At 31.8% G+C, this 25,152-nt stretch overlaps 1 protein-coding gene across 1 annotated transcript in view; it reads left to right on the top strand.

The window, feature by feature from the left end:
* LOC125069321 (collagen alpha-4(IV) chain-like) overlaps positions 1-24,933 on the top strand; it is a 37,676-nt gene extending 12,743 nt beyond the window's left edge. Inside the window, exons 2-23 of the mRNA XM_047678772.1 lie at positions 1,757-1,805; positions 2,259-2,287; positions 4,481-4,528; positions 4,716-4,853; positions 5,116-5,310; positions 7,182-7,337; positions 8,535-8,652; positions 9,027-9,107; positions 10,257-10,300; positions 11,049-11,255; positions 11,860-12,003; positions 12,316-12,405; positions 12,478-12,715; positions 12,909-12,980; positions 14,480-14,592; positions 14,901-14,993; positions 18,160-18,282; positions 19,155-19,285; positions 20,709-20,888; positions 22,228-22,371; positions 24,291-24,371; positions 24,483-24,933. Of these exons, the coding sequence (XP_047534728.1) occupies positions 1,757-1,805; positions 2,259-2,287; positions 4,481-4,528; positions 4,716-4,853; positions 5,116-5,310; positions 7,182-7,337; positions 8,535-8,652; positions 9,027-9,107; positions 10,257-10,300; positions 11,049-11,255; positions 11,860-12,003; positions 12,316-12,405; positions 12,478-12,715; positions 12,909-12,980; positions 14,480-14,592; positions 14,901-14,993; positions 18,160-18,282; positions 19,155-19,285; positions 20,709-20,888; positions 22,228-22,371; positions 24,291-24,371; positions 24,483-24,555 (2,547 nt within the window). The 3' untranslated portion in view covers positions 24,556-24,933. The remainder of the gene's footprint in view (positions 1-1,756; positions 1,806-2,258; positions 2,288-4,480; positions 4,529-4,715; positions 4,854-5,115; positions 5,311-7,181; positions 7,338-8,534; positions 8,653-9,026; positions 9,108-10,256; positions 10,301-11,048; positions 11,256-11,859; positions 12,004-12,315; positions 12,406-12,477; positions 12,716-12,908; positions 12,981-14,479; positions 14,593-14,900; positions 14,994-18,159; positions 18,283-19,154; positions 19,286-20,708; positions 20,889-22,227; positions 22,372-24,290; positions 24,372-24,482) is intronic.
* The last annotated feature ends 219 nt before the right edge of the window (positions 24,934-25,152 follow it).

The following is a 25,152-nucleotide window of genomic DNA, read 5'->3' as shown; positions in this document are numbered from 1 at the left end:
AGCTATAAACCTTCGAATTAAAGGAAGGGGAGCCTTAAATCAGAAGTGGGAAATATACAGCGTGTTACTTTAAGTTGCAATCAAATATAATCAAGGTTTACTTAAATTCAATTTTACTAAATAGTTACTAGTATATCCCTCATAAAAATTTCAAATTAAAAATTGACATTATATTTTAATATTTATTATAAATGTTAATATCGAAAACGACTGGATCTATTTGGATGGGTGTTTTTTTTATTCATATCGTAAATATAGAAGCAAGTATTCTTGAGTTTCATTATATTTAGAACTGTTTTTAAAGACCACGATTATTTTTCGATTCGTTTCGAACAGAAATGAAAAAATTAAATATAAAATTATATCCACTTCATAAATAGCACAAAATGCACTATAAAGTTGAAAATAATTCAATTAAATTATTTTTACTAAAAGGCTTTGTATGTACTACAAAACAGTTTGAAGTCGATGCCAAGCTCTGGAAAATTTACAACTTTATTTTGTACCTTACATGCCGTCACTCGTAATTATAATTAAAACCGTTATTAATAAATTATGTATTTTGTATTGCTAAGAGAATAAAGTTTTATGGTACATTATTTTATCATTACACAACTTTGTTATTAATTACATACTTCAATATTTTAAAATAGATTTTGACAATGATAGACAATCAATAATGTATTTTTACTCAGAATAAAAGTAAAATATGAATATAATTTTTTATATCAACAAATTAATATCAGATAATGGAAAATTCATTTTTAGTGCCAAATGTAAGCTCCACAGATCACGAGTTTACATTTGTAAGCACCGTGAAGTTTTTATTTACGTAATTAATTTTCGTTTAACATAGTTACTTAACGAATGAAAACATCGTAGGGGAACATGCGTGTGTCGAATGGGTATTCCAAGCAGGGACAGCATATTGAAATGAACTTAAACCTTTTACCTAGAGAAGAAAAAAATGGCTGTTTCTACTACAATTTTAATTTATAATCTGTGTCGATATAAAGTTGATTTTATCAGACCATCTTCAATTAACTTATTTAATTCAATTTTATTTATAAACACACATTAACGAATAACTAAAATTTATGATAGAGATATTATTTATTCAACGTAATATGAAGTTAACGCCTTTTTTTAATTAATAATAAGTTGTCATTAAATAAACGATTACTTCTTATAATTTTATTATCAAATAATTATATTATTAGTTCCACCAACTTAGACTACATTTAGATATAATTAAAGTCATTTCAGATCATAATGCCTACCTGCCTGTTTAGTTTAATACTTCATGAAAATTAGATATAAATTAAATACACACGAGGAAACTTAATCAGAAATTAAGATACAATTCTTATTTATGACTAGTGCAAGTCCGCCTGGCTAGCACAGACTCATCAGGTATTCTAAGCAGAAAGACTAAGTTATGTGGTGTTTTATTTAATTTATTAACAAAGTTAAACTTACAATATATGCATAAATAATAATAACAAACGAAATGAAATAACAGATATACAGATATGCCATCCAAAATATTGTCCTGAAGCATTGTACCAGTTTTTTGAGCCAAATAAGCACCAGCTCGAGGGTTATCAGAAGTGTAAACAAGTTTCTTAGAAAGGACTTTTATTAATTATATAGTATGTAATTAATTTATTAGTTTTTCCTTAACAGATAATATTTTTTGAATATGGTTGAAGTAGTATTTTTATTGTCATTTACAATACTTATTTATTTGTTTCAGGTAAATCCGGATGAGAACAGATTACCAGTCATATCACATTCATCACCGTGTGAGTACTTATAGTAAAATTATTTATAAAAAACCAATTAAAATATCAACAGCTCGACAGTAAATAGGTTGCTTAGTGATATAACAGTTGCATGTTTGGTCCTGCTGCCTTGGAAAATTAGCACGCCATTTCCCAACACACGTACCGCTTATGTTATTCAGACAAATGGGCATATTACTCCTTAACACACAATTGTGTGGGCCGTTATGCTAATATTTGTGCAAATATTTGTAAATATTGTTTAAGTAACAACATTTTTAATTATTAATGCGGACAAAATAGACGTTCAAGGTTATTGTCCCAATTTTCTGGGCTATCTTGACTGGGCTAGATATATTCTTAACATGTGTCAATAAAATTATTTATTAAATAATATAATTAAAAAAAGGTTTTTCTTTGGTACATAATACTAATAATATTTCGAGTGATTTTAATAATAACAATATTCTACAGATGTCCATAAAGGAGGAAAAGATGAAATCGTAAGTATTATATTATTTAATCGTTCAATTTTCTACAACACCAAAATATTTAATAACACTGTTTTATTAAATCAAAGTCATTGAAAATATTTTCAAAGATTTCATCAAAATATTTGTAATATACTCGAAACTACGCTTGAAGTATTGCCTTAAACTGCTAACGTAAAAATAATCATCGTTTTCGATTAACCTCGTAAAGAATTATTCGCCCATACAGTAGTGTAGACACATATGAAAATTCAATAGTTTGATAATGTTCTAATGGCAATGACAATGTTCAATTTTTAGTTCCTTGTCAAATTATGTGAGACTACCTAGAGTACCTTCTTTCTAACACAATAATATATAGTGTTATACATACCTAATGTACATATTAAAATAGACCTAGACTATGTTTGTTTCGAATTCGACTTTTATTATCTAAAAATTAAAAATCAAAATAGCACTTTGAAATTGACATTTAACAAAACTATATCAAGTAGAGATACCACCGGTTCGGGATTTTCTAAAGAGAGGAACCGGCAAAAAGCTTAGAAGTTATTCTATTCCATCATTTAAAATACAAAGTTATGTTAATTCAATACAATTATATTTTTATATAATATATCCCTGGAAGTCAACACGTATTAGCTCCACACTACTGTTCTGTCTATAACTGTTGTGTTAATTTGTTTATTATTTAGTTCGTTTATAAATCATAGAGATTGATAATGCTTAGTATTACTGACGTAATCATTATTATTATTATTACTGTTTCATATTCTATAGTCAATTATATTGTTATTATCATTATTTCTATGCTAATATCAGTATGCATTCCAATGCCTATTTCATTGTTTGATATAAACAATTATACAGATATAATTCGCGGTTTTAAATACCGTTCCAGCAAGTTTTCTGGTAGGTATATGCAAGTGATATTAACAACTGTATAAAATACCCACCACCACCGCCCGCCACCTGATGGTAAGTGGTCACCACCGCCCTTAGACAAAGGCGCTAAAACTATTCCTTACATCACCAATGTACCAACAACCTTGGAAACTAAGATGTTATGTCCCTTCTACCTGTGATTACACTGGCTCACTCACCCTTCTTACCGGAACACAACAATACAGAGTACTGTTATTTGGCGGTAGAATATCTGATGAGTGGGTGGTACCTACCCAGACAGGCTACCACAAAGATAATGACAATATAATGATATTGTCGGTAGTAACTAGGTAATTGAAAACATAATAATGTTTTTTTATCTATTATATTAGTAAAAAATGTTCAAATTCTATATTATATGTACATACATACATATAATAAAGTGTGTTAGAATCACGATTAATACTGCGGCTCAATATAATATCGCTTTATTTCTATGAAATGACATCAATTTGCGTCACATTAATTTTGTTTCAATGAATAAATAAATTATTGTTTAGTTCATTGCAACACATACATCAGCACACAGATACACATAAGTAATAATTATGGTACAATTTTAAGAAACGAATATAGTTCAAAAATCGGAATTATTTACATTGTAAATACTTTGAAACGCAAACCATTTAAAAACAAAGCTTTAAATAATAAAACAATATCGATTACTTGATTTTATAATAAGTATTGCATGTCTAAATAAATATTTGGAATTCTCGCTTAAGCAACGCTTTTAAATGTATATTTTTACTTGGTAGGGCTTAGTCACCGTCTGGGTACCAAAGATACCAATCACCCACCACCATAGATACCACCCATATATTCTACTGCCATACACCAACACTTAGTATTGTCGCGTTCCGGTTTGAAAGGAGAGTGGGCCAGTATAACTACAGTAAAAAAGACGTAACATCTTAGTTTTCAATTATGGTGGTGCATTGGTGATATGAGTGTGATTATTTATAACAGTACCGATGTCTAGTGACCGGTAACCATTAATGGCAAAAAATAAAATGTTAATACAAACTTGCGATACATTATCTTCAGACTACTAACCTAGATGTAAACAATATATAGGTAAGAGAATATCCGCGTTAAGCTACTAGTATCTCATATCATTAGTCTAATTTCCTTCATGCATAAAGTAATTAATTTTAATAAATCAACACAAGAGATAAAGAACACTTAATCTCTCTGCTTACTCGCCTCCGCATAATACATAACATTATGACGTGACCCTTTAAAACTGTATTGTCTTGCTAGGGTTTCGGAGAAATTAGCCCATCCGGAAAGGACCGGACAGACGAACATGTAAGTTTTATGTATCGTATAGAAATGTAGCTGGTTTCATTGTTATCCGTTGTTTACAATATTTAATTATATGTTCTGATTATTTTAAGGACATCGAATACAAAAATCGTTCAAATAATTGATAGTATCACTGACTCAGAAATTTTACAACAACCTATCCTTATTTGTTAAATATTTTCTGGTTTAGGTATCGTTATCTTCTCAATGCCAGTGCAGCGTCAATGATCTATCCCGGATATTAGAGTCTATGACGGAATTAGTAGGGCCCCCAGGACCTCAGGGGCCTACTGGTGCTGATGGAACAACAGGCGTACCAGGGAAAACGGTAAGTGTGATGCCTGTGTGTTTTATTTATTTTCTATTATATATCGCCTTGTTGTATAAAGCCTATAAATGTTTAGCAAAAGCCTCCTGTTACAGCGAAGTTTTTGGGCTTAATATTTTACGGTGGTCCCTTTCGGATCTACGAATTATATAGATTTAAAATATTTGCTGGGAAATAATTATATTATAAGAATTAACGTTATAATATATTGTTTGATTTACAACTTATTTTTAATTATTAATTTATGAAAATTACTCATTAGGGACAAATGGGAGACCCGGGTCCAGTTGGACCTCCAGGCCCTAAAGGTGACCGGGGAGAAAAAGGAGATACTGGCGTACCGGGGATTGAAGGACAAATGGGTCCAAAGGGGGAGCCAGGTGTTGATGGCACTCCTGGCTTTCAAGGGCCACCTGGACCTCCGGGGCCCCCAGGGGCTGTTGCATCTGCACTAATCGTAAGTACCTATCGCATATTTGTTCAGATGATTATTAAAGCTACTATCAATCAATTTAAAGAAACAATTATTTTTAAAAAGTAAAGAAAGTCAATAACCTATTGTATAGTTTTTGCATTCGGGTCTTACTCGATTCGATCATTCATAATGAGATGAAACATAATACTATAAAGAGACTAAAGTTTTATAAAGTGAACTAAACTGAAATAAGACCTCACTTCGAAGTGAGACGTTATTTGCTCGGCCGTTTTTGACACGACACGCTATCTAGTGGTATTGTTGATTGAAGATTTCTACTCATGCGCAAAAAAGAATCTTACAAACAATTCCTTTCAAAACAGGCGTCCCCTAAATTTTCAAATCCATCTTAAAGAATAATGTAAAAAATAAATATGGTCTTGTACGATTTTTAGGATTAAGTAAATGAGTTGCTTTGTAATCAGTTATCATTCCATTTCCATTTTCTTTATCATAAAATCTCTTCATTACAATATAGACTTTGAAACATGATACAAAAAAAAATGTGAAACTTAATGAAATTATTTCTTCGTTTCCCTCGATGCTCGACTGTCGAGGTCAAGAATATTATATTTCGAGAAATAAAAACGAAATCAACGATGTCCTTATTCTGTTTGAGTTTTTAATCACTTAAATCAAATTAAATTTATTTTACCCAATTGATATTTATAATAATTATCGAAGGACAGGAGGGTAGAAAATTAAAATAAATGCTTTTCCTGATTTGCCCATCAAGTATTTGATTTAATACAATTTAAAAAAGAGTCGAAAGCTAAATGGATGATGTAACGATGTAAAACTCGCAGTTTAAATCCTGTTCCTTTAGGGTATTGTCTTTCCCAACCCTAATATAAGCCTTGCGCTTAATCGGAGGAAAGTAGGAATATTAGTAAACGGGTGTAACCTAAGGTTGGTGAAGCATCGATGATATAAGGGATGGTTACTATTTCTTAAAGTGCCAATGTCAAATGACGATTGTGTTTATGTACAATCGTGTGGCCCTTTTGATAATTTGCCTACATTATCTTAAAAAAAAAAAGTAAGAAGTCATATTTAATTGACACTTTTAGAAAAATAAGCTTAAATTTTTTCTTCGTCTTTGTTTCTGTAATAAGGTAACACAACGTGTAGATGGTTTTATTCTACATAGTAAAAGTGCACTGTTCTTGAGATTGACATATGACTTTATACCCTGTTCTGATCTTTTTGACAGACGGGCTAGTGATGAGAAACAGAAAATATAACATATATAACAGTCAATGGAACGATGGAATGCGTAATTCAAATTAGGATTCAATTTATTTTTTAACTTATTTTTCTTAAATGAGAGCTAAACACTAGCCAAAGAGACCCCAACCAAAAGAACCCCCGTTCGTAATAATAACTTAACAATGATCTTTAATAAGGATTTTTGAAATCGATATTTGAAGCAGTTACTGCCTGTTATTCGCGTCCCTACCGTCCGACCGATGTAACATTGTACAAGAGTCTATTATTATTATCAGTGTTTCTATTTAAATTTTACTAGTCTTAAAATTTTCGGATAACACTTGAATCTTTAGGAACTTTTGTGTTATATGTTTTTTTTTAAATATTTTCACAATTTTTAAAATAATTAAATTAAGAAAATAGCATGTTCGTCATTGCAAAGTTATGTCGATCAGAAAAATTTACATCTGTCAAACAACAACTGTACAAAATAATATTAAACAAGGAGGTTAAATATTACTACAGTTTCTTTAAAAATATTTCAAAATATATTCGAAATATCTTTTAAATCGTAAACTTTTACTAGCATCAAATCGAAATTCACAATAAATTTCCAACTATTTCTCATTACAAAATTCTGACAGGAATCAACGGGATTATACGCAAACGATCGTGGGATTCCTGGACCCGCAGGCGAGAGAGGCCCAATGGGGCTCGCAGGGCCTCAAGGAGAAAGAGGTTATCCCGGGAATAAAGGTGAAAAAGGATTACACGGAGCTAAGGGCGATAAAGGTGAACGGGTAAGTCAGATGGAATTCTGTAACAGAATATTTTTGTCTAAGTTTGTGAATTTACGGATACTTTTCAAATGTTTCTTTCGATTTTCATATCTTAATGAATATCTGTTCGGTCATTCGATTTTTAATTCGAAAAATATTTTTAGAAAAGAATATATTGTTCGGCCCTGTTTGCAAAAACATTATACGTCAATTCTATATTAAAAGACTTGGGATATTTCAAATATCTCTGGGCCGAATATAACCGAGACTCTGGGTTCAAGTTCCTATTAAGATTTCTGTCAATAAAGGCTCAGTTAGATCAGCTAGGAGAATCACACGTCGGTAGTTATAACTCTAATGCCTCAGAAAACAAGTAAAGCCGTAAACCCCAGACCTGACCTCTTCCCCCATGTCTCATTGGCCTATATGAGTGAGAGAATATTGAGTTTACCTGTGCTACCTTACCTGTGCTAACATAATTTAGTACTAAAATATAACTACGACGTAGTTGGCAATTTTCAATTGAGAATCGACACCGTGACTGAAATCGGTCACGAGGACGACATCAATTAACCTAAAAAATATCTCTGTTAATTAAATTACATTCTCCAAAAACAATGAACGAGTAAATTTTACTACAATATGATAATTGCTAATTTATTATACAGCACACACTTAGGAACATACATGTTTTTCTATTGATTATGATATCTCGTCATAAAAAAATCCGAACCCGTCAGTGCGGAGACTTAAAATCTTAAAATATTCTAGATTTTACTTTTCAAAACAATTTTAAGTAAATATTATGTTTCTTATTTTAACTCTAATTATCCAATTTATGCTTTAGTTTAAAATATATTAATAGATATTAAAAATCACGCTCAATAAAAGTAGTTATATCATCGAAATTTAATGTTACGAATTCAATTCGTTCCGTTCACGTGGTTGTGTTTTTCTACAGATAACTCTAATAAAAATAAATAATGGCGCTAAATAGCTGGATCGTTATTTTTTATTTATAAAAATATCTGAGAAACAATCTTCACTAGCCTATCAGCCTCGTAACTCATTCCAAATTCAAAATAAAATCTGCGCTCCGAACTGTTTCCATTCAGTAAGTGGCAATGCGGAAAATACACTGAGTAACGCAATAACCGTCAAATCGACCCTCGTAACGTGATGTTATTTGTTCGACCTTAGGTTATAACTATGTTTTAGGGGTATGTGGGCATGCGTGGACCACATGGCGCGAAAGGAGAACGCGGGCAAACGGGCAAGGATGGAACACCTGGCCTGCCTGGCGCGCACGGTCGTCCCGCAGAAAAGGGCGAAAAAGGTATCAAACTAACTCAGCCATCAAATTTTATGTTTCACTATACCCTTTATTTATGCGAAACGTGCAAGTATTCAGGCCTTTACGGCAACGATTCGGCAAATCTTTATTATTTCTCCAATGCCTTCGAATTTCGAAATATACAGTTCAAATATTATTTAATGTTATAGTTTCGAGTTACGCTCGTCGTTTTTTTATTAAGAAAATTATTAGTATTGCGACATTATGGTAAATTTTATTCGAATAAAATTCGTAATTTTTCTCTCCAATATTAAATTCGAAATATCGGGACGATTGGAGATGAGTTTGTTTATCCTAAAAAACTAACACGTTATAGTGATTATATACTTTATGTCTATAACAAGCTTTTGTTTTAGGTGCTAGAGGACTGCCAGGTCCTCCCGGAACTTCAGTGCTGGCTATTTCTGAAAATTCAATAACCGATATTTCTCAAGCAGGTAAAGATTGCGTGTTTTTTCATCACATGTTAACAAATTTATTTATTGACAATTTATTGACTCGACATAAAATATAAAAAGCGTCCGCGATTACTTGAAGTTTCGGTGTCTATTTCCCTAACAAGTCCCAAACTTAACTATTTACCTTACATCTCATAAAAAATCTCAAACTAACCAGTACTTCATACATAATAAAATACGGTTGAAATTTCGAGAAACTTACCGTGAATTGGGGTCAAGATTCATGAATTATTAATACATTAGTTTCGAGGCTTTGTTTTCTACTCTTCACTAATTATTGTTACAATTTACTATCTTATCATATTCTTCTTTATATAAATAAAATAATACGGTTGTTATATAACCATTTATTACGTTTATAAATTGATATATGATCTCAATAAATGATATAGCTATATAAAATAACTCGACGAGTTTCTTTTAGCAATTCTCTTATATCTAAGATGTTTCTACAATCAACAATCAATGTATGATTCATTTCTACATTGAATAAAGATTTTGACTTGATTGAAATGTTTATAGTATTAAAATACATTTTGAAAATGATAGACGATAAACTATATTGAAAATACAGTATACGTTAATATATTATTTGAATATTCATTGTCTTCGAGCAACAGCTTGTGAGATTTATAATACTTAATTCATCAAACTGACGCAAAGAACATCCATTTGTTATGAACTTTCGTTTGTAATAATTTATAATTTCAATAAATACAAGCTAAGCATTAAATTTCGACAACTGAGATGGCTCAGTGACGAGAACACGTGAAATTTCACAGATAATTGCGGACTCATACACTGAATATACTTGTGGTTAATTTATGTTTATAATTAATCACATTATTCATTATCTACGGTGAAGGAAAACATCTTGAGAATTTTCACTCAAATCTTTTCAAAGAGAAGGACTTGGATCAGCAGTGGAAAATTTATACGCATTATTCTACTTCCACCTTATGAAACTTTGGTAACCGCAACGTTTTAAGCACCCTCACACAAGCACATATGTAACAAAATACACGTATTGCCATTCCGCCTGAACTCGCATAACTAATAACCCTTTGTTTTATGACTCTTCCATAATGTACTGAGAATATAAATGACTTACGTTCTCAGGGCCACGAGACGTCGCGAAGTTGAAAGGCGATAGAGGAGAGAAGGGTGAAAAGGTAATTACTAAGCCGATGTAAACATGAAAGCCAGTTTGGGTACATTTTTTCGTCTAGAATTTCTTGTTCCCTCCAATTTAAAAACTGGTGCGAGATGAGATGGGAAGTGGAATGATAATTTCCATACATAATAATGAGTTCGCATATAAATGTAACGTGAAAAATACATTATTTTCATAAAATAACACGGTTTTTTTTGTCATTTATTAGGGGTTTGGATTATATTTCAATCAAGTTTTAAAACCCGTTACCGCTCGTAGCTAAAATAGGCTAAATCCTTTATAAAGAGGAGGCTTTACCATCGCATATTTTGATCTGGCACAGACGACTATTAAATTACTTTTTAATTTTTCGTTTACAAGTATTATTTAAAACAAGACCTTTTTATAAATATATTATTTAACTTCTAAAAATTGGTAAACGTTTTGAGGCCTTTTAATTTAAAATCTATATGTGTGTTTATCTGTACACAAATAGCGTGTCAATTATTTTTGTCTTACTTATTTGGAGCTAAAAGAATTGCAGAATTAAACTTGATTCCGTGGAAGGTTATATATAATGTAGGAGGGCCAAATTGCAAGTAGAACATTTCTTTTTTTTGACCACCTTTCCAAATTAAAAAAAAAACCTTCCTGTTCAAAAAGTTAGAAGAATTCGTCTTGCAAACATTTTTTCAATTATATTAATCCAATAATTTTGAAATGATCTTTATTTCTTATATGAAATTATTACAACACTTATGAAATAGGGTGAAAAGGGCCTACGAGGAATGGAAGGCCCCCAAGGTTTTCCTGGCACTGATGGTAAGCCAGGCGATCGAGGGGACATCGGACCATCCGGACTGCCAGGAACCCAAGGAACTCAAGGGCTACCTGGCACCAAAGGAGATAAAGGCGAGGCTGGTCCGCCAGGACCAGTGGCAATATCAAGAGAAGAAGCTGCCATAATGACTAAGGTTCATTGATATTATATTTTTAGCAACATGATTCATGATATCAGAAACGAAATATGTCGTACCTATTTTTTTAATATCATCAGAGATTTTCATAAGAAACTGGTGCAAGAAAATTTTGAATTTTTGATAATAATATTTTATAATTATCTGGTTTTGAAATATACTCTTTCAAATAATGCTCTTCATAATTACTTGTAATAACAATTAGGTAATACAGTTATATTAAGATGGTGATGATAAAATAGATGAAACTAGTCCGAAGGTCAAGACTTTAATTCTTACAATTCCATGCGCTTGATTTGTGATTTTTATAATCTCATCGTCGGTGTTTGAAGTGAAACATCGTGAGCTATCAGATAAAAATATGCTATTGGTATGTACACCAATACGCATTGAAGCAAGGCGGTGGAATAATTTTCTCACCTTCTACTCAAACGAAGAGGAGGTTTTAGCACAGCAGTGGGATATTAACGGGCGGTTACTTTGCTTTACTATGGCCTAGTTGATATATCATGAGTCTAAATCCGGCCAAATACTACTGCTATTTGATATTTGGCTTTTGTTTGGTATAAATTCATTCAGTTATTATAATTTACCTTACTAGGGCGATAAGGGTGAAACTGGTCCCAGGGGAAAGCGAGGTCATCCAGGAGCCCCTGGACCAAGAGGTCCTCCAGGTCTACCTGGTCCCCCTGGTTTGCCTGGTACAAATGGTCTATCTGGTGACATAGGGCTGCCCGGCTGGACGGTATGTGAATAAACATAATATATATTTTTAAAAACAGCTTTTTAATAAAATAATTGTTCATAATTATGCTTTAGTAGTATTATAATATGTAATAAATGGTTTTTAAGGAGAACGTTCGCGAGTTTTCAAATCGAGCAAAAATAAATTATGAGCGTTCCGAAAGTTTTACAATTGTAAAAATGTATGAAACATAAAGTTATAATATTCATTAAAACAAGGTTCTCATATAAATTATTAAAATTTAATTGGTATAAAATTAAAGCATTTAGTCCATATAAAATAATAAAGTGTCTTATATTTTGGGTTTAATAGGGTCCACCGGGCGCCGTAGGTCAGCAGGGCCCTCCGGGGCCAAAAGGTGAAAAGGGAGATTCTGGAATCACGCCAACGGACCTCGAAAAGGTAAATCTAAAATCAAAATACGTTTATATAGCGGAAGAACATAAATTACGATAGCTATTCATTTCTCGAAAGGTAAAAGGTGAGAAAGGCGATCGTGGGTATGACGGGGCTCAGGGGCCGCCGGGGAAGGACGGCCCGAGAGGACCGCCGGGAGCACCGGGTCCGCCAACTACAAGCATGCAATATTTACCCGTGCCGGGTCCACCTGGGCCGCCGGGACCGCCCGGACCCCCAGGTGCATACACTAACGAACTTCCAAGCGACACGTTGACCGATAGCCCAGGGATTAACCGGCGTGAGCCCGGCACAGGTGAGTGATATTATTTTGTTATTACATTGAAATGATACATCGAAGTGGTTATGTATTTGTTTTAAAATATAAATATCAGATAATGATAATTTTAAATGTGTATTAATTATTACTGATGCTTAAAGAGATACGTGAGATTGGATCACAATTCTTTTTTTTAATGAAAGTTTTAACGAAGGTTTGTTTTGTATAGGCAAACCGCGGGATTCGTTACAAATTCTGAGAAACTTGAATAATTTGATGCAGTTCAGGCAAGAACAATTTGGTAAGTACGAAGTTTCGAACAAAACTAATAAGACCGTAGCTTTATTCAACTGTCTTTATTTACGAATGCTGAATATTTATTATAAGTTAAATTAAATTCCATCACTTTTGTCCAAATTGCTTGAAGTATATTCATTTACGAAATTTTATTTTACTTACGTTAAAATTTTACATTAATATTGAAACTAGCTACTGTACAAATAATGGTATAGTTGCAAGAGCTTAAACATTTAATTGAAATTACGACCCTTTGAAAGGAGAATGATACTGCCCAACTGTGATAATAATTTTTAAATAGTTGAATATTCTTGGGTTTTGGTACATGGCTCTTTGCTTTTTCTTAGAAAAAAGTACCACTACCCGACCTAGAATGGAAGTACATTTATTAATAGTTTTTCATAGTGTTTACTCTGTATCTGTGCTTCAGGATATTAGAGAAAAATTAGGTGTTGGCCTCTATTCTGATAATAATGACCGTCATATAATTATACACACAGACATATCCGGAATAGTTGTGTGAAATATTTGTTAAAGGCTTATGATTGTGACCGAAAAGCATATTACTAAGAAATATATATTAAACATGACTTCGTCGTAAAGTGCGTACATTGTACCATAGTGATTGACAAATTCAACGATTATTTCTATTTAAATATGTTTTCGAAAAGAATTAGGAAAACATTAACAAATTCAGTAATCAAACGTGATTTTTATTGTGTTAACAAATCTTTCAAAGAAGAGTATCGATAGATTCTTGATGTTACATTTTTGGTACTAATAATAACGTAACATTTTTGTTAATTGAACAACAGTTAAACAATAGTAACATTTTTGGTAATAATAATTACGTAATATAGCAACCAAATTGCATATAGTAAAAGTAGCAAGACACTATGCTAGTAGCATTATAGTTTCTACAGGTTTTTTTGTATGCTAGAAATTGTAAATATCGTTATATTAAAATCTATCTCGAGATATTGTAAACTTATGAAAGATAGTGAACGGTGATTTTGTTTACTATAAAACGTAGAATTTATTGGGATAATTTATAATCTTTGAAGCTTTTATAATTTAACTGGAATTCATTTCGATAGACACCCACGGAAAAGTAGAAGCCTACAGAAAAATAATGCGTTAAATTGTAAGCAGTATGTTACGTGACATGTATGTTATATGCGAAAATACTTCATTCAAGTAGGCTCTTACGTATACTTTGAATCGTCGTTTCGCAACGACAATATAAAACCGATTCGGATTTTTGATTCTACTGAGAAGAACCGGCAAGAAACTTTATATTTAATCTTTTCTACCAATTTAATAATATACGTGTTTATAACTTACAATTGATTCTATTCTTTATAGTATAGCTCGTATGTCAACAACTTGACCAAGAAACTTTCAAGGTTCTTCGAAACATAGACATATCTATATGTTTCGAAGTGTATTATTTATTCAAGTTTGTTGTCTTATGAGTTATCAAAAATTAAAAACATAATACAGGTTTTCGAGACCCATTGGATCCCCTTTCTGAAAATATGGAATTCGATGACGAAGATGACGGAAGAACTATCGTCGGTACGATACTGTATAAATCAACAGAGTCTTTACTACGGGTGAGTATAATAATAATAAAAAAACAAAATGTTATTTATAAAAGATCGTTATTAGTGATCTTCGTGAGGTGAGTTTTAAACATTTTTTTTTTTTCTGTAAAACAATTTATTCACACAATATATGTATATATTGACAAAGATTATAAAAATTAATTCATTAAAATATGATTATAAATTTTCTTAATCTTTAATTTCTAATATGTTATTTATCTAACAAACTTTTTTTTTTCTATACATGTAATAAACTTTATGAGCGAGACTGTCTTACAGAATATAGACCTGTTATTTTTTTCTTTTGTCCCGCATAGCTGGGAACAAACAGTCCTCGGGGAACTTTGGCATATGTATTACGAGAGCAAGCTCTCCTCCTGCGAGTCAACAAGGGATGGCAATATGTTGCTGTGAGTAATGTACATTAATTTTAGTACCTACACTAACGTCGCGCGGCTTCAGTGGTTTTCTATGTAGATAATACACAATTGTGGCCGGTTAATTGGAATACCGGTGTGACATGGAAAATTGAGTTAATTATCGCGATATTAAATATTTTTCGATGGCAACATTTTCGTTAACTAAGCTTCATTAATTAATATTGTTTATTAACTAAACGAGCCGTGAGCGTTTGTTACGTGATTGTTATTAAATGTTTTACGTTACGATGTATTGGAGACATAACTAATATATTATGATAATTATGTGAAAAAAGTTTTGCCTATCTCTATTAATTAATATGTTAATAATTTCGTACAGGTCTACGTAGACTCTGTCGAAACCTATTCACGGTGTAATTCACATGTACAGCCTGTAAATCTTCCACTACTTGGCTAAGGCCTCCTCTCCTACGCTGCTCACATGTGGCAGAATTTCGTTGAAATTAGACACATTCAGCTCTCCTCACAATCCCTTCACCGCCGAGCTCGAGATGATTTATAAACACAAATTAAGCACATGAAAATTCAGTGGTACTTGCCTGGGTTTGAACTCGCAAACATCGGTTAAGAGTACGTGTTCTAAAAATTGGCATATATCGATAGTAAATCCATGAAATTCAATGACATGATACTCGTAGTTCAACGTGGACATGTTTGACAAAGGGAACTTTCCGAATACTTAATACCTTTGAAAGTTATGCTAATTAGAATGCCTAAATAAGTAAAATTCCACCTAAATAGAAAATATAAATGTTTGATAATAATAATGATGATCACAACGTTTAAGAATAAATTGTATGAAAATTAAATAATAAAGCGAATTTGTTTACTTTTATTTATTTTACCTGCGCGAAGCCTCGATTGCATCTAGTGTAATATAATCAAGATTTAACCGCGATCGTGACTTTAATAGTTTCACCGCTATTAAGATAATATGCTTAAGGGAAAATATTAAAACTAGTAGTGTCGAGTGCCAAGTGATGGAAATTAAGAAACATTGAATGTAAACCTTTGCTACGAAAGGATTTAATGTTATTAATATACAGCAACATTTTGGTTACAAAAACGTATTATGGACTATATAAATTATTTAGAAGTGAAGTAATATGCCAAGATCAATACATATGTGATGAATTGAGTTATGATAGTGTGCTTGTAACATCATAGTGACCCGCGATGGCCCAGTGGTTATAACGCGTGCATCTTAACCGATGATATCGGGTTCAAGCCTAGGCAGGCACCACTGATTTTTCATGTGCTTAATTTGTGTTTATAATTCATCTCGTGCTCGGCGGTGAAGGAAAACATCGTGAGGAAACCTGCATGTGTCTGATTTCAACGAAATTCTGCCACATGTGTATTCCACCAACCCGTATTGGGGCAGCTTGGTGGAATATGCAAACCTTCTCCTCAAAGGGAAAGGAGGCCTTTTAGTAGTGGGAAATTTACAGGCTGCTAATGTAAAATGTAAAACATCATAGTAGAAAAAAAATAATCTAATATGAATAAAGAGAAAAAATCTAGTATAATCAACGGCGGAAGACGCGTCGTACTCTCAATAGACTCGTGACCACGCATATTTAACTCTATCGTTACGTCGCGTCGTGCACACTAAAGGATTTATTGTTGCGGGTGTCCGAGCAGTATGTAATTATTTCGTCTAATACTGCAACAATATAAACTACTTATATAAATCAACTAAAGCGGCTAAATGTAGGATCAAAAATTTGATACACCAGGTACATCAGATATTGATATCGAAAAACATCCTGTTAATGTCACAGTGCTATACTAAGGAAACTTCCCTTTGACGGAATGAATTGGAGCTAATACCACCACGCGGCTCCAATGCGGGTTGGTAAATACCCATGTATCCGAATTACAATAAGTTTTCAACACAAATTAAGCACGAGAAATTTTAGCAATGCTAGCGAAGGTTTGAACCGGTAGTCCTCGGTTAAGATATACGCGTTCTAAACATTAGGCCATCTTATTGATGTATGCTGATAGAATATTTATAGAGCAGGTACCCTGAGTGGCCAAAGAGAGGGCTAGCTTATAGAATGTTCTTAGATTATTTTCTTAAGCACATCTACTAATAATGTAATTATTACTTGCGAAGGAAATACTTTTGTATTAAAGTACTTTTGTAAGTAATTCTTTAGAAAATGTGTTATTTAATTCCTTTTAAAAAAGCCTCAAACGTTATACGATAGTATTTTTTACCAAGTTTCTCTTTATTACGGCTTTGGTTACAGAAAATTCATTTTGAGGATACGACGCTATGAATAGGGAATCTCAAATTTTAAATTCGCTTTAGCTTTTGAGGATACGTTTCAACGAAAATTTGATAGCAATGAGGTTTTAAGTTGACAGGAAAATATTATTTTTCCTTATGATTTTAGTAAGCGAAAGCAATGCAAATTGAGTACTTTACCCGAAAACAATTACTTGATTTGTAAATACGTACAATTGCTTATTATACTTATACACATAGCTGGTGGTAGTGTGTTTGTGTGTTAAGTGTTTTAATAATTCTACAACTCAATCACAAGATTATTATTACTACTATTGCACTTTTAATAAACCACTTGACTGCCTCGTTGATTTTGTTGCTCGTTCTAAGGCCGCAGAACCCGGGATACTGAGATCAAACGCCGGCTTGGTCAGATAAAAGGATATTGAGTGTGTTAAAAATTCTGAGTAGCAGCCTGGAGTCTAGGAATTGGTAATTGGGACATTCCCATGCTTCGGAAATTACGTAGACATTGTACCTGAGTCTGAGCTCTTTCATTTGTCATTTACTGGTAAATAAATGGTGAAATAACAAAAATATATTTTTCCTGTTCTATTCTTAACAAGTAACCGCGATAGAAGGAAGCCGCTTCAAATCTGGTATTTCGTCTGGTGTCATAAATATATTGAACAAGTTAATATACGTGCGTAACATGAACCTGTGATAGAATTTTGACAATGAATAAATAGTACTATATTGAATAAAGATCTTGCCATTGACAACCACATTAAAGGATATATTTTGTATATTAAGTAATAGAAATAATATAATAATTGAAAAAATATGTTTTAAATTCATTACTTAATTCATATTAATATACATAAGTTTATTTTAATACAGATGGGATCGCTGCTGGAAGTTCAGAGTCCACTCGGCAAAGGTCCAACCTTAACACCATTGCAGAGCATTCTAGAAACATCTAGCCTAGTTCATAACAAGAACTCTGGCGGCGGAGGTCCTGTGGTAAGAAATTTTATAATTATTTTTTAAATGTTAATAATAATATATTGTTTATGAAAATACTATACCTTATATATTGGTATAATCTTATCAATCTGATATAAATATTTGTTTAATCCGTAGTAATAATGACAATATTTATAAATGGCGCCCAACCTCGTACTATTTCAATTGCAGTCTAATCATATCTCCTTTGTACTTTTTATAGTTAGTTTTTTAATATTTATTAATATCAAACTTACGTTATTTGATAAAATAATTTAACAATGAAGAAATTAAATAATCTTTGCACTTTATTAATTTAGTAACATTATCTATATATAAAATATTAATTTAAAGCCTCACGTTGGTCCAATATGTTGGGCCAACAAATTGCGTCTCTAAAAGGATACTGTTAACATTGAAATATTATCATATTTTTAATTGGGCATTGGTTTTTGATAAGTATGGTTGTGAAAACAACCAACCGCGACAGCTGTAATATATACAGCAATTTTTATTATTATCTTAGTGTGTATCAAAGTTGCCATTCAAATCCTACTTAATGTTATGTGGGTGTTATGTTCTTTCTATATTTATATGATATATCTTACTATTTATTATTTTGAATTGCATGTAAACCATTTAAGTCTATGTAACATAATTGCATCATTCAGAATCATAAACTCAAATATATTATTTCTCTAATGATATTGGCGCGTATGGGAAAAACGGTATTGGCCATAGGTATTGGCGGTATTGGAAAAATTAACCATTTCTAATATGGCCAATGCGCCACTCACCTGGGGAACTCTGTTATGTATCTTGTGCCTATAGTTGCACTGGCATATTCGCCCTATATTTGATTAATAATTGTTTTTTGTTTTATTTACCAGTTACGTTTAGTGGCATTAAATGAACCTCACACGGGAGATTTACACGGAGTAAGCAGTACGAACTACGATTGTCATAGACAAGCTGAGAGAGCCGGCTTTGAGGGCAACTTTCACGCATTTATTGCTTCGAGGTAATATTTTTTTTTTTCATGATGTATATATACATATATATATATAATAATTACATTTATAATGTAGATGTGAATTACGTTTGTTTGTTTTTCCCATGTCAATGGGTAAACTAGGTTAGTAACTGTGAAATTATTTCGTTCCCTTACGAGTTATTTTAAAGTTATTTGGTTAAACTTTATAAGTACGAAATTATCTAAGTGGTTTTTAAGATAATTTTTATTTTTTAGATTTTACATAATAAATAGATACTTTGCTAGTACTAGTTGGCATATTCATTATACATCAATTAAAAAAAAATACATTTCTAAATTATTTAAGCTAATTACAGCTAAGTTAGTAATCCCACATGACAAATATATACCTTCTAAAATTCAACATAAAAAACCACCCAAAACAATTAAAGTCAACTAGACATACAACAACAACCAACAAAGTTTAAAAAAAAAAAAAAAAATTGAATATAACTCAGTAAATATTTATATAGAGTAAAACAAATGAACTACGTTACGCTTAAATAACTAAACATAAGAACATATAAAATAATACAATAATATAAAGTTACATTTCAGCGTGAGTTTGAATATTATGTATATATATTTTCATCGTAAAAACCATTTCGCGATAGCCCACAATAGAAATGTCAACTTGAACTTTCATGGTACTTGACGTAAAACCTCGAAGTTACTCGAAAATTACTTGAAACATTTTAACCGAAGTCGCCGAACGAAACCTTTTAAAGAGCGCAGTTGTTTGTCCCCTTCCGATATTTTGTTTAAATTTTAACACAAAGACTTTTTTTTTAATAATATAATAAGTGTGTTGCATTAACTTGTTTTTTAGTCGGTACATTTTAGTAGCTTTGTTCATCGCTAATTCATCAACCTATACGCCCATTCTTTTATTTGTAAGTATTATTTCAAATGCCCGTGATAGAATTATAATATATATTTCAAATTTGAATTTTACCGTCTTATCTTACTATATATTACTATACTGTGGCTTTGCTTGAAATCTCGTATAAATGAATTCAGTTACATATTAAATTCAAGATTTTAATTTATTTTAAATTTTTTATGCCAAGGCTTTGTATTGACCTTTTGTTTTATCGTCCTTAAAACAACGGTATTACTGGTATTACTGTCCGACAGTAATTATTTTCCAACCTTAATTTGTTTTTTTTCTATAATAATTCATACAACGGTCTTATTTTAATTTTTATTCAAAATTAGTTTTGTAGAAACTTTCGAAGTATTCGTAATATTAATAAAACAAGAATTAGAGACATTTTTATACTCGCTCAAGCTAAATGTTTTTGTACTAAATTGGAAATTCAAAACACTTAGATATCAAGCATATGACGTCACGACGATGTTTGGTTAAATGATGTTCATTTTTTAATGCATTATGTATATTTTTATTAAGGGTTCAAAATATCGACGCCATTGTGAGTTGGGTGGATAGAGAAATGCCAGTAATGAATATAAGAGGAGACATGCTCTTCAATTCCTGGGGTGAAATGTTTGATGGATCAGGTGCGCTGTTCACGCATGCGCCCAAGATTTACAGCTTCAATGGCAAGAACGTGATGACAGATCCTGATTGGTAAGTTGTACTGTGACGTATTCAATTAGTTGTGGAAATACGAAGAACTATTGGATAGAAATGTTATATTGTATTTATTAAAATTTCATTGTTTATTTTATGATTGCAGTTTATATCTTCCTTTAATATAAAGGATCATGTTGGTACATCAGCACCGTTAGAGATAGGATTGTTTTTTTTTTTTAAAACAATTTGTTTATGTCAATCACGCAAAATAGTAGATTTTTTTAATAACTTTTTTTTTTATTTACACAGACCGCCTAGCGATGTAAAAGGTCACAGGTTCGATATTGAGCACAAAATTTAGTCATAATTGGAGGGATAAATAGGACAATTAGTTATTCCATAAAATGGATCAAAACTATTGCTATTATAGTAATAACATTTACGACCTTATGGTTTCCGATATGGTTGCAGCACAGTTATCTGCGAAGCTTATTATTTAAATTTGCTTCACACGTCTCGAGCAAAGATTTTCATCCTGGTATAGGCCAGGTATCAACCAGGTATTGCAATTTTGATGGATCACTTATCTCATTTTTTATAGCTGAAAGATTCATAATTCTCAAATAGGATAGGATGATGCTTCCGTCCAAATTAGCGACATTTACAAATATTGTGTTATTTGTACCGAATTCCTTTTCTTTTTTAATTTTGGCGGTATCTGTTAAATGCGATCAATCTAACTAAATTTAATTTAAAATAAACAATCATTATATAATCGTAGATTCATTATTATAACAAATATATTAGTAAATTTACTTGTAGATTGATACAAATTATTTTTTATACGAAAATAATTTAAAACCACAGTCAACATTAAAGAACATAAAAGCATCAATTATTGTCGACATAAACATTGTAGCAGAGAGTATACCGTATATTTATTTAATATCTCGTAAACTATAATAACTAGTTGGAACAAAATCAGTCGTGGTTTCACCCTTCGATCGTTATCGATGTTATGTATTTATGAACAATTTTATTCATATCAAAATATATCTTTTTTATTTACTATAATTTCTGACTCATTTTAGAGCGAATAGATTTTTATAATGAAATTATATTATTTTATAAATTATCAACATTTATATTATGTTTTAAAATTTGTATCCTGATTACACTGATTCATTCACTCTTCAAACCGGACCACAATAATACTGAGCATTGTTTTTTGGCGGTAGAATATGTCTGGGTTATACCTGTCCAGACATGCTTGCACAAAGTCCTACCACGGAGTAAAAAAAATCCATTAGCAATAATCATGAAAAAACTTCTGTGTTAGAAAATATAATCTGAGTCTTTATAATAAATGATATATAATGATTGTTTAAACCAGGCCAACAAAAGCGGTGTGGCACGGTGCGAATCCAACGGGCGAACCAGCTATGGACGCGTTCTGTGACGCTTGGCACACAAGCAACCCGAGTAAATTCGGACTTGCCTCTTCACTGCGTTCGAATAAGTTACTGGACCAAGAAACGTGAGTAAATTTACAAATATAAGAAGTACTACGAAATATATTTTTCGTATTATGGAATTTCATTTCAAATAAAACAGGACATGTAACATAATTGTAGCAGAATATAATTAATGATTGATACAAGTAGTATTAACATCGTTACTACGACTCTAGCGCATAAATTATATCGTCTATAAAAAAAAATGAAACTCAAAATGAGTTTATCAAGGACACATTTGAAAGCATAAGAAACGATTGGGTTTAAGTAATGTTTGCGTAACAGTATAGCTGAATCGATGTACACTGCCTCCTCTTCAAGCAGACGATCGTAAGGCATAGCTTTACGACATGACTTATATAACAGAAAAATAACCCACGAGGCTTCAATGCGACCTGTGTCGTATTTAGGTCATCTGATTTTTTGCTCAACTCAATGAAACAATATTCTCTCTCGAAAATTTTATTCTCATTTCTTAATTCGAAATTGGAACATCGAAAATATTCGGTTACGTTAATTCGATAAATCTGTATTGTGTTTTTTTTTTTAGAGTGTTATTATTGCACGAGCTGTTCTGCCCGCGACTCTTTTCAAATGCGAAAACGCGATCTCTTTATAGAAACATTTTGTTTTGTTAAATAGGATTTTCAGTATTATGCAATTCAAAAGTACCGTTTCAAATTGTCTGTATTATATTTGAGGTAAAATAACGATCATAGCTTTTTATTTTCATCGTTTTAACACATTTGTCATTGTCACGAACTGACTAGCTCTGCGCGTCCTCCAGCGTCGACCACACGAGTTTTCTTCGTCTACCTTTGCTAATTTTTTTCATACCCTTTTTAATTGTACCTATATCTTTGACTGTCTCGTGGATTTAGTTGCTAGCTATAACATCGCTTCTGCCGTAAATCTTCATCATGGATTCAAACACCAGACAAGGGATTTTCTGTCGAAAAATCATGAATTCTATAAGCTGAAAGGGTGCACTTCCCGTACTTTGCAATGTATGTAAAGTTGTTGTTCCTGCACCTAAACTTTTTCCGGTCGTGTCGGATTTGCCGTCTTATCGGATTATGAGGATGTATAGCACTTGTATACTAAAGTAATATGTCTTGCGTAGTTAGTGAGTCTCTCTTGAGATTGGCCAACGGTTAGGACGACATTATCAGGTTAAATCACCTTATACATATTCATATATAATAATCTATTTCGGCGTTAATATGGTGCCGACCATTTTACTTGAGGTGTTAATATGTCCCTTGTGCCTAATTGATAACCTTGTACTGAAACACAGTAACTCCTTGATGGTTATTTTCACGATAAATACGACTTCCTTCAAGAAATATTATCACAGTAATTCGTATGCAGTCGCTTTGGAATCGATCTAAGATTTCGGTCACGTATAACGAATATATACACTGGCTGGCTCGACTAAAAATCACAACCAAACGTGAAAAGTTGTCATTATGTAATATAAACATAAAAGCAAGTACGATTTTATATGATTCGAGTAATAATAGTTTCGATTCGAATATTGTTAATTTTCGGCTATTTGTAAATTTTTGTACATTTAAAAAAAAAAAATTGTATGACAATTATAATGACATAATGCCTATGTATAATACTAAAGATGATCGTGCTATTTTTTAAACAACTTATATTATAATAATATTTAAAACAATATCACGTTTGTGACGCATGAAACATTTACATTATATAATCATGATATTTATCGATACATAAAAAAAATATATATATATGTATTTTCAATTAAACTAAGGTCTACAATTCTAAATTGATATTGGATGAAATTAACCCTATCATTAAAGCAATGTTTAAAAAAATATATAATAATGAGTGTCAGTCTTGGACTGTTTATTTTACTACAAGCAGTTTTATTTAAAAAAAAAAAATCTAACCTTATTTTCTTTCTATTCAGGTATCCGTGCAGCACGAGGCTAATCGTGCTGTGTATCGAAGCAACACCAGTGAATACGGTTAGAAGAAAAAAACGTTCAAAGTATGTAATATAAACAATTCGAACAACTCATACGACAGACCGTATAAAAGTACTATGCAAATTGACATTACCATAATTCATTCCATTTGATCTAAATACGTGTTCTTACAGATACCGCGTATCCGAAAAGATACACGACTTGAAAGACATCGACAAACGGAACGACACGCGTAATTATTTATAGATATTAAAAATGTTTCATCGTTCATTTATAAGCAAATTGTGAAGACTGTAAATAAATCATTAGGTAATGAATATGTTTCTAAAACGATTCTCGTGGAACGTAAAGACAATATTAAATAAAATATTTGTTAAAACGGTTTCCAACAAACATAAAATCAGAAATTTAAATGACCCGTATTAAGCTAGGCCAGTGAAGTTCGTTAAACTTACGGCTTAGAACAAGAGAAACTTAAGCATTCGTTGTTTCAACAAAGTAATAACTTGAAACAAACTTATATGAAAGTTTGAATACACGTTCTAAATTCTAATTCTGTAACGAACAAACTTCGATATATTAAAAGAGATATACAACTAAATCTTCATTGATATTCATATTGATTTTGATTGAATCAAAAATAAAAACATATTTTACATAATAATAGTAAGTATAAAGTAACAGCCTCTAAATGACCCTCTGCTGGGGTAAGGCCTCCTCTACCTATGAGGGAAGGTTTTTAGCTAATTCCACTATTGCGGGTTAGCGGATACACATGTGGTAGAATTTCATTGAAATTAGACACATGCAGGTTTCCTCACGACGTTTTCCTTCACCGCAGGG

Source organism: Vanessa atalanta, chromosome 15, assembly GCF_905147765.1.
Source record: "Vanessa atalanta chromosome 15, ilVanAtal1.2, whole genome shotgun sequence".
NCBI lineage: Eukaryota > Metazoa > Arthropoda > Insecta > Lepidoptera > Nymphalidae > Vanessa > Vanessa atalanta.
Note: the sequence above shows the minus strand (reverse complement) of the source record. Positions and strands in the feature narration are given on the sequence as shown.